Source organism: Buceros rhinoceros, unplaced genomic scaffold (genome assembly GCF_000710305.1).
Source record: "Buceros rhinoceros silvestris isolate BGI_N320 unplaced genomic scaffold, ASM71030v1 scaffold1729, whole genome shotgun sequence".
NCBI classification, from domain to species: domain Eukaryota; kingdom Metazoa; phylum Chordata; class Aves; order Bucerotiformes; family Bucerotidae; genus Buceros; species Buceros rhinoceros.
In genome coordinates, this window is record NW_010430832.1 from 54,892 (window position 1) to 66,192 (window position 11,301).

General features: G+C 42.9%; 1 protein-coding gene across 1 annotated transcript in view; it reads right to left on the reverse strand.

Moving 5' to 3' along the window:
- PGBD5 (piggyBac transposable element derived 5) overlaps window positions 1-10,199 on the reverse strand; it is a gene marked incomplete at its 5' end in the record, with an annotated part of 28,565 nt that extends 18,366 nt beyond the window's left edge. Inside the window, one exon of the mRNA XM_010143162.1 lies at window positions 10,065-10,199. Coding sequence (XP_010141464.1) covers window positions 10,065-10,199 — 135 coding nt within the window. The remainder of the gene's footprint in view (window positions 1-10,064) is intronic.
- Window positions 10,200-11,301: the final 1,102 nt, after the last annotated feature.

Sequence of the window (11,301 nt, forward strand, 5' to 3'; positions counted from 1 at the left end):
CAGGAATGTTTGTAGTCTCCCTGATGATGCTCCACTCACTTTCGAAAGCTGTCAAATTTGTGCTTTCCCCATAGTGCTAAGGCTGAGAACTAGCTAATTATGATAAGTCATTTATCATTATGGTAAGTCATTAATCGTGGCTCCAGAGAACAGCTTAACAGTAGAATGCATATAAAGGGCAGACTGTTCCAAATTTACAGCAAAGGCATTTAATTGACATCGAAATTAAGATTAGGTTACTAGTGTGTCAGCACAGAGACCACACATCAAGCCCTTAGAATCTACAGAAAAGGCAGTGGAGACAAAAGATGCAGGCAGATTAGTTTTGACCTTGGATTTGCAGTTTTGCTGAAAACAATCTCAAAGTCTAGGGCTTCTCTCCCCTATTGCAGCAAGTCTTAGACAACCAAGAGTCCCTCCTGCTTCATGCTCATTTTGTGTTCCCCATAGAGTATCCCCCTGACGGATAAGACAGTGCTGGTGAGCCAGTTGGTCCCTCACTGTGAAGTGGTTTTGGTCTGCAAGAAGCTACTTTAAAGCACATGCCCACTATGCAACTCTCTACAGAGGTTTAACTATTTTCCTACTAGGATGCTACATACTCCACAGGTTTTGTTAGCAGAGTTCCCTGTGTACCTGGCACCCTCCACCTGTGCTTCCCTCTATCTTGAGGGTCCTTGTAACAGCCACCTTGTGATTCTCATCCCCCCTTGCTCTACTCACCTCCCCAGTGCCCTTTACCAAAGCATCCAAACCCATTTCTGAACCACCCCCGCTCCTCCAATGTTAAATACATTCCCTTTTTCAGTTCCTTGGGTATTTTCCTGCCTATCCACAGCCTTTGTCCTTACACAATTTTCTTATTTTGGAGAAGCATCATTAATTCAAAGCTTTATCATGCTCAGGTCTATTGGACAGATGGGTCATGGCAGCATGTTGGAAGGCATTAAGGCTGCTGTGAAACAGCAACCGGGTACAGAAAACTGGCAAAGGCATAGCTTCAAATACCCTTGCAAGTGCCTAGGATCCCATATGGCCTTTATATTCCCTCTCCCTGTGCTCTTATGCAGCTTATTTCATTCTACTTCAAATCATTAAGATCCTGCCTACTGAAGGCCACAATATTTCTCCTCCCTGTTCTGTAATGCATTAGAAGTGGTGTTTAACCGCAGTCTGCAGAAAAAGCACGGCTGACAGAAGTTGGCTGCAAGATCTTCACAGGCACACACAGAAACTGCTCCCCAAAAATGTTTGTTAAACAATTCACCAAAGCTTCTGGTTTGCCCTGTGACACTGTTAGAGCTTTGTGCCCTTTTCATGTGCTCCAACAGCAAAACATCGTCAGAAGTACAGACTTGACAACTGCTGCTGGACAACAGATGGAGATGTTGGCAGCAACATCCTCTGCTTCTGCAGGTGCAATGCTTCTCAAACATCTGCAGAGATCATTTTTGCTGTGTATCTGTAGGAAGTGTGGCTTAGATAAATGGACAGGGGTGGACTGACAACTGGCTGAACAACAGAGCTCGGAGGGTTGTGATCAATGGTCCAGAGTCTAGTTGGAGGCCTACAGCTAGTGGTGTTCCCCAGGGGACAGTACGGGGTTGAGTCTTGTTCAACATATTCATCAGTGACCTGGGTGAAGGGATAGAGTGTACCCTCAGCAAGTTTGCTGATGATACAGAACTGGGGGGAGTGGCTGACACACCAGAAAGCTGCGCTGCCATTCAGCAAGACCTGGACAGGCCAGAGAGTCGGGTAGAGAGGAACTGAATGAAGTTCAACAAGGGCAGGTCTAAGGTCCTGCAGCTATGGAGGAATAACTCCAAGCACCAGTACAGGTTAGAGGTTGACTTGTTGGAGATCAGCTCTGCAGATCTGGAAACCCCAGTGGGCAAGTTATCCAAGAGCCACAATGTGTCCTTGTGGCCAAGAAGGCCAGTAGTATCCTGGGGTGCATTAAAAAGAGTGTGGCTAGCAGGTCAAGGGAGGTTCTCCTCCCCCTCTACTCTGCACTAGCAAGTCCACATCTGGAGAACTATGGCCAGTTCTGGGCTCCCCAGTTCAAGACAGACAAGGAACTACTGGAGGTGGACAAGCAGAGGGCTACAAAGATGATGAGGGGACTGGAGCACCTCTCTTACGAGGAAAGGCTGAGAGACCTGGGTCTATTTAGCCTGGAGAAGAGAAGACTGAGAGGAGATCTTATCAATGCTGATAAATAAAGCTGTTCAGAGAAGGGCAACAAAGCTGGGGAAGGGCTTAAAGAACAAATTGTATGAGGATTGGCTGAGGGAACTGGGGTTGTTTAGTCTGGAGAAAAGGAGACTCATGTGAGACTTCATCACTCTCTAGAACCTGCTCTAGCATGGAGATTGGACTAGATCATCTCCAAAGGTCCCTTCCGATGTCTACCATTCTGTGATTCTGTGATCTTTTTCTAGTGGCTACTGATCCATTTGATCTGCAGCACCAAATGAGGTAACTTCTATACAATGTAACATAGTTTGTCTTAGGTGACAACTACAGGCTGAAGACCTTTATTTTGCAATGCTGAGACAGAGAAGGAGCTTTCTCTAGTCATCCTTCAATTCTTTTCTTATCAGACCAGCTACACATTCCATTCTGACATCTTTCTCTCTAGTGCAGCCCTACTGCACCAGATACTTTTAATCGAACATGTTTTAATCCCATGTGCACAATACCAGCTCGCTCTTCTCTCACACCATTCAATTCACTCCCCAAACCCTCCTTCTCTTCTGCCTTCAGTCTCCATTGACCACCCTAACGGTCTCTTCCCCTTAAAAGCCTGACAGTAAGAAAAGATCTTCACAGTCTTTGGCTCATTTTTCCTTCCACCCACAACTGCTTCTGTCTCCTGCCATCACAAATGCAAAAGTAAGCATCAATCAATATACCTGAATGCCACAGTATTCAGAGCAGGTATATGGGGTGAAGACTGCGCTATGCTCTTCCAAATCAAGAAAAAGATCACACACTCTTCTGGAAAGACCTCTGTGTTTGCCTACACAGAGGCAATCAGAAAAGACATCTCATTTCTGAGCAGGAGGTTTCATATGTTGACAGATGAGAGGCAAATCAATCACCTGTCATTCAGAAATTCAAACCAAGTACGTTCAGCTACAGAGGTAGACTGCTAGAGTGAGTGCCATCAGAGGAAGGAAGATTTCAGAGTAGACATCCATGCTACAAGCCAACAGGAATTTCCTTGCTCTGTGCTAGCAGTTTACTCTATGGAAAATTCACATGGAAGGCTCATAATGTCTCACTAAAAACAGGGTAAAAAACTGAGTGCTTAGGAACAAAAGCTGTATCTAGGCCATTTAAGAATAGCCTAGAAACTAAAATATTGTCGATTCTGCTCATATTCAAAGCTCAGATGGAAAATTGAAAGCACTTGTGAATAGCTCATCCCAAATACTTCACATTCATACATAATTGAAACACCCTGGGTACAATTCTCAAATGAAGCAGATGACATTTGGAAGAAAAAGGGCAGGGGTAGTTACAAACAGGAGGAATATTCTGAGAGCTATATTATGTGAACTCTCTCACAAAGGCCAGACACTAAACAACCACAACACAGAAGCCAGATTTTTAGATAACGTGGATATAAAAGCAAGAGAACAAAGAATGGCACTGTCATACTTTTTGGATCCTGAACAGATATAAAAAAAAAAATCATTTTTCTATAGACTTCACAGCCAAATACTCAACTGTTCATGCCTAGCACCATTCTCTAGATCCTGCCTGGCTCTGTCTTCCTGTCTCATCCTAAACCCCATCTCTAACTGCTGCTGTTACCATTGCTGTTGGGAAACCTTCCCCTCCAGTTCCACCCCAATCGTTTGGCACCCATAACCCCCCTTCTTCAATGCCCTCTTCTCAGTTAGCTGTCCTGGTTTCAGCTGGGATGGAGTTAATTTTCTTCCTAGTAGCTGGTTCAGTGCTGTGTTTTGGATTTAGTATGAGAATAATGTTGACAACATACTGATGATTTAGTTGTTCCTAAGTGGCGCTTAACCCAATGTAAGGATTTTTCACTTCCCATACTCTAACAGTGAGCAGGTACCCAAGATGCTGGGAGGGAGCACAGGCAGGACTCTACCCCAGCACAAATCAGGACACTGTCTCAGTACCACTGATGGTGGTCTTACCAAGACTGGACCTTTTCGTTTGTTTGGGCCTCTCTTCATTCTCTTCCTACTCCATGCTCCCCTTCCGCCTGGTTGGAAATCACTGCTAACCTCTGCAAAGTGCTTTCCTTTTGCTCAATACCTTTCTTAGAAAGGATACAACCCCCACCACGCAATTGCTAACCTATGTGCTGGTGCTGCTGCTTCTTAATGCTGCTTCATCGGGCTCCCTCTGTGTAATTTGTAGTCTAGCTCAGATCCAGGATAGAGGCCTCACTCTGATGCCACACAATTGCATAACATTGCTTAGTTTTTTTAAGAAATTACTGTTGAGCTGTGAGAAGGTGTATAAGTGAGGATATATAAGTGAGAATGTATATAAGCTGAAAGGTGGCTGAACTAAGGTGACTCGCTTTGGGAGGCTTATGCCTCCTTCTTACATTTAGATGCTAAACTTGCTAGGGTCTGAATTGTCTTTTCATTCTGTCTACAGCACCCAGCACAAAGGGATGGGATCTGTGACGGGCATTCCTATGGCAAAACTATTAAGTGAGGAAAAGAGATGGCTCTGGTGCTTTTAGCCTTCTTGCCCAGGCAGAGCTGCACTGAGTGAGAACAACTGCAAAAAGGAGACAACTACACGAGTAGCTTTATCACCAGAAACTCCAAGCACTGCAGGCAGGAACTAGAAAATAACCTTCACTCCCACCTGAAAATAGACTGCATGTAAACTCTGGGAGAGATCTTTGCAATAGGTCACATTTAGATGTTTGTTTTTCTCATTCATCTAGAAAAAGAGTAAGATTATTAAACAGAAATGAATGCAAACTACCTTCCCACTTAAAACTGGTGAGCGAGAGGATGACTGACTTTTAATTCAGATCTAAGATTCTCAGACACTGACAATACAGAACCACATGCTTTAAAAAGCCAGAACCTGGTGGGAGCCAGAGGAAGAAAGCAGATAGGATTTTTCCAGCACTAATGACTGACAAATGAAGGTGCTCAGATTTCCTGAGATTCCCTCCCAGCCAAAGCCTGACCTTGAGAACCTTCTCAAAGCAACCACTACATCTGTGTCTTCCAGATGCAACTGTTCCAGCAAGAGAGAAATTATCAGGGCACTGTTTAAAGAAACCCAAGGGCTCAGACTAATCTCTAAACAGAACTTAAAGAGGCTGAAATATCAACATTTCTGAGCAGCTTTATTAAACAAATGCACAGATGGCTACCTCTCCTGCAACTCTGACCTTGAAAACAAAACCACTCCAGGCTATTTATCCCTCCCTTTCCCAATAATTGAATGCGCTTATGTGGCGTATTGTGAAATTATAAATTCTTTGGGGGACCATCTCAGTTTCCCTAAATTCTGGAAGTAAGTTCTTACTTTGTAAAACCAACAGGGTTATGAAGTATTCGAGCTGACTATACTTTCCATATTTGAAATAAAGAATGAACTACAGCATTTACTATAAAACCATGACGTTTATATTGGTTGGGGTTTTTTAGCTGCAGCAGAGAGCTCTGCCAGTGATCTGCGGAGCACCCTCAAACATCTCCCTTCACTAGATGGTTGCTCTTCAGAGAGAGCGCCATTTCTTACCCTCTCATGAGTGGGCCACCCTGATCCAGGATGGCCTCCTTTAAATACCGCTATAGTACAAGTTGCTGATCGCTCAGTAATGTGGGGAGACTCAAGCTGCAAAGACACAGTCCTTTTCCTTAATCTGTTCTGACTCATCACTGCTTCAGGGTAAGCAGTGGAAGGTGGAAAGTCAAATTCAGTCCTAGTACAAGGATCTAAAGGACTTCATAAATCAGAGTGACACATTTCACAGAGATCCTTGTGAAAATGAAACGCATTATTGCAATAACTTTCTGCCAGTTAACAAAAGCAAGTGCACAACCCATATAGCTGGGGGCATGGAGCGGGTGTGGGAAGGGAAGAGTGTCCAGAATAGCCTCAGAGAACAAACTTCATCCCAAGGAATAGGAATATGCACATCCATAAAGTAATTTCTTCTCCACCATGATATCACAGGTTTTTTAAGTGAATAATTAGATTGATGAGCTAATTCCATTACCGCCTACCATAGTGATTAATACTGCCTGACCATTTCTTTGCAGTGCTTTCTACCATCTAGATACTGCCTTCCGTTTTGATGTATCTTTGGGTCAGGGACCGTCTTTAGGGCAATGTTTGTGCCATGGGACTGTGGTTGAGGATGAGGCACTATGGGAATAGCTTGTCCTGCCTCACTCCCCAGGGGATTCAGTGGGTGGCATCAGCTTCTTGTGTTTCCTTCTGCAAAATGACCAGAAAACCTTCTTGTGAAGGAGGAGCTAAGCAAGGACTAGGCATCACTTAGTAACAGCTACTCATGACCACATTCATTCCTTATGAGCCACATAAAAGGAGATAGCATGATGTGTCCTACCAGGACAAATTAACTAGCCCTGATCAGATATTTGGGAGCTCTCAGCACTTCATGAGTTCTATTGCTATACCTAAAATGAAATAGAGTCCTACCAATCATACTCATGAACATCTTTTACAACCAAGTGTTCCAGACTTCCTGAGAGAAAAAAAGAAATAAAAATTAATACAACTAGAGTTTAGATTTAAATAGAATGACTGTATCAGCAAATGCTCTAAGAAAGAAAGAAACACTTCTAAGCTATTGTGAACATTTAAACTGCAATCAAGATATTAAAACATTGGTTTGAAAAGTATCTTACTGGTAACACATGTGAAAGGAAATGCATTGGAGAGAAATGAGGAAAGCAAAGTGAAGATGGAGCGGAGAGGGACATCTGAAGTCCTGCAAGCTGGGTTTGCTGTTCTCCTTGGATTAGGAAGAAAGAAATAAGAAAGCCCAAGCCCTCCCCCGCAGCAGCAGCAGCTGCTGCCACCTTGATGTCCAGCATCAAGGATGGGTGAAAACAGCAGCAGTATCAGGGCTGTTTTGCTGCCTACTTTGCCAAAGTCAGATCTCCTGGAGCCCTTCTAATTCTCTGCAAGGTTTTTCTCACATTTCCACCTGCTGTAGACATATAATTACTCTGTTTGAAAGATGCGTTCTTCCTGTGTGTTCCCACTTGGTCAGCTGACCGTGAAAAAATGCTCAGCAACAAAGCTATTCACTCTGACAAGGTGCTTTGCTTGAGAAACTCTGAAGCAGAGATACGATCAGAAATTGTACATCCATCTTAAAACAGAGACTTAACTGTCAGGGTGGAGTCAGGTTATCCATATTACAGAAGACAGAAAAGTAGTCTTATGTATATTATTTATATTTCATGTATTAGCCTATCAACCTTCTTATAACCACAAGCAGTATTTGTTTTTTATGCCACTTCTGTTCCACGAATGCCTTACTGAACTGCATTTTTAACTAAACATCATTTGCTTAAAGCAAATGATTTGCCATCAAACGGGAGTACTTACTTACCCAAAAAAGTGATTCAGAGATTTGTTCAAGAGAACAGGCAGACGGAGGAATCTGGGTAGTCAAAAAGCTAAACCTCCTAACATTAACAACTGCTTTGCGAGCCAACCAGCAGTTGTTCAGAGAGTAGCTCAGCATGTGGTTTCAAAACATTTATATCAATTTTAGATTAGGAAAACCAACCAACCAACCCTTTGTATCATAGGAAAAGCAGATCACTAGGAAAACTGGGATGTCCTCAAATGGAGACTTTTTAACATCAGGCTCATCTTTAAGGTTTAGAGTACCTTGCTTTTGTCCAGGAGCATCATAGACCTCTTGAGGATTCTTCCATTCCTCTCTTCCATGAGAGCCAGTCATATGTAGCTCACTTCCCTCTTCTGCCTGGGTTGCCTCACCTTTTCATAGATATATATTATTCAGACTTTTGAAACTGAACTAGCCTGATTTATGAAGTGGTTATAGTCATATTTTATCTCAAATAAAATGATCTCAATATCATTATATGGAAACAATGAGGGAGGGAATTCATCCAGAGAGTATTACAGAATTTCTCCATATTTCCAAGTGGTACTGTAAGGTTTTTCTCACAGCAGACAGTGATTGAGCAGTCAGTCCTTAACTCTCAGGCATCAAGTCTTTCCTTTATGATGGCAGTTTCACAAGAGATGGAGGGGAAGGTGTGCACATGAAGGTGGAAAATACTGGATTTTCTTCTTGTTTAGATCGATTCTCTCCATATATTAAACACAGGGAAAAGAACCACATCTCTGTGTCAATATAGTAAATAAACCAAACATCCACCAAATAAGTGCTTTGGATTCTGCAAGATCCCTTGTAAATGTGACACATAAATGAACACAACATTTCAAGCACATGATAGAGATCCCCATCATCTCCAGACTAGATTTTTCTATTTTAGCACAAACATTCGTGTTCCTGTACATTCTCTCTCACCCAATCATTTCAGCATGATGATAATTACAGCCAAGTCATGGAATGAAAATAGAAGGCAGCTGGTAAGATGATCCTGGACGTCATCCGGATGCAAGCAAAGCATGAGTATCTATCTAATTCATTAAGGGAGCAGAAGGATTAGGGTGGTGCTGAGCATCTACTCTGTTTAATTTGACGTTCCATTAATTTACTCTCTCAATGGACAAGACAGGAGGTGCAATGTAATTATAGCCCTGAATCTGAAACCTCTGGAATGTCTGAAGGCTTATTAGTTTGGTGGCAGTTGGCAGGGGGAAGCATGGCAAGAGAGATCAGCAAACCGTGTGATCACCATACCCATTACACTTCAGTAATAAGCTGTTTGTGGCACTTGTGGAGTTCATCTTGGAGATTAAGGGCACTGCCTCTGAGTTGCAAATGTCTTTCCAAAAGCCTTGAGAGTGGAAACTTCCAAGGACACTTCACAAGGTGAATCTATTTTGTATCAGACAAAACAACCGCTTTAAAATGTGAATGGAAGATGTATGATCCTAACTGTCGTCTCAGAGTGAACAGCATTGCTGAAAATACAAACCCCTGTTCCCAGCAAGTCTCTTTTCTTGCATAACTACTCAAACAGTCATAGTGATTCAGCAATCAAGTTTTACTGTGAATGAATTCTCAACCACAGCAAATCCACAGGCCCTGCAGTTTTGACATGTGTACAGCCTGAGCAAGCAGTGTGCACACTTCCTACCTGCACTTCTGAACTGCTGCTCTGGAATGTGCTGGACACCACATTTTCACAGAAGCTCTTGGGGAAAAGAAATCTCAGAAAATATCTGCCCCCTCAACTCTAGGTATCAAAACAAAGGGCCAGATTTTTCGAGACCTCTCAAAATACATCAGCACTTGGGGAATCTGAGAATTTGAAAAGTTGTCATATAGTGTTTACAACACTAAAACCAAATCCTCTAACACATCTCTCACTCAAGCTCATATCTCACCTTGAAGTCAGATCTGATTTTATTTCTCTGGCAGAGAAGTAGAGGTGTGAAGAGAGATGTAAGAGGAAACCCCGCTAACAGTTTCTCACAGAAAAATGGACATCTTGCTGCCATATTGATTTAGTCTATTTGACACCACTAGCTATAACAGATGCAGCATTACACTTAAGAGAGAGAAGCTGACTCATTCAAAATGAAAGAAGTCACAGTACCTAGACATTTAGATAAACTTAGTATGTACAAACAGACAGACCTTTTAACTCCATTTCAATTGAATTAGCTTAGGGCTGGCAGCCAGATGGGCAGTATTAGAGACATGCACCCTCCATTAAATCATACAGCAAACAGAGCATCAGGAACTTGTTGTCTACTGTCTGCAGGAGACTGGGGCCTGCTGCATTCAGACTGTAGGCCCCAGCAACGCAAAGAAGAGAAACAACTGTTACCTTCAGACCTGAAATACATTTAAGGGCCTGCTGGAACTCAATCAAAAGACCTGAAGAGGTGAAACCCACCTGGCAGATGAAACCAGTGGATGAGCACTGCCGAACCCAGAGACTGAATTTTCTCTTTTTCCTTTTGCGCAGCTCCCTCTCTGTGCATGTAGCAATGAAAACAGGATCTTCATCAATCAGGGGCTCATGTAGTACCTGTAATTGACAAAAAATAAGGAAGGAAGAAATGATTGCTAAAAATAAAAAAATGGTGCTTTCAGTTCTTCCAAGGAAATACAATCCTTGCATGTGCTTGTGAGCACCAACTCATACAAAGGAGCAAACCCACTTTTGTCGAATGTTACCATCCAACAAAAACCAAAGCCTGGACAAGCACACTCCATTGTGAATGGCTGTTCTACACGTGGTTTGCAAACTGCAAGGCATGGCACTCACTTCTCACCATCAGTTATAGTTTAACATCCTTCCAAAGTATGGCCTCTAGCTCTCACTATCAGCTTCAGTTCAACATCCCTCCAAAATGAGGGATTGTGAGCAGCATCCTTTTCCTAGCTTCATCTTGTTTGGCAAAATGTCTTCCTTCCAAACATCCCCTACTATGTGTTGTAAGGTACACTCCTTTGTTACAGCAAAGGAAAACAACAGAAAGAGGGAGAGAAGTTAATGGAGAAAAAGGTCTTTTCTGCTGCCACTTCAGGAGGGGGTGAAGAGACAGAAAACATTTTTCCTGGTGGCAGCAGCTTCAGAGAAGCCTCTCTTGCCTCAGGAGCTGAAGACTTTGACAAAAGAGGACAGAAAGATAAAAGGATCAGAGGCAGGAATAGAAAAAGTCAAGGCAGACTGGAGCAAGTCATGAAAACCTGTGAAAGTGAAGCAATTCTGCATCCAGATGATGTAAGTGGTTCCCTGTTACTTATAGCTGTTTTGTTACACTTCTCTCCATTAATTGGTAACAAAGTTGTTAGGTTTTACACTATAGAACCCACCTGTAGAAAAGCACTACTACCTCCTTGCAGCTCACAGGTAGATGTGCATGACATACACATCCCTGACGGCACAGTATGTGAGTTCTCTAACAAGTCACTTATGAGAGTACCAATGCTTGGAAACCCTTGAAAGGTCTCAGCTGGTGAATGATGACCAAATTCAGACATCTACATCCAAATCAGAGTAAATCACTGCAGGGTCCCTTCCTAGTTCTAGAGGAGAAAGCAGTCCCAGCGGGCCATAATTCGTACCCTTCTAAGGACACATTGTCGCGGTTTGAGGAGAGGGGCTGTTTCCCCCGTACCGAAAG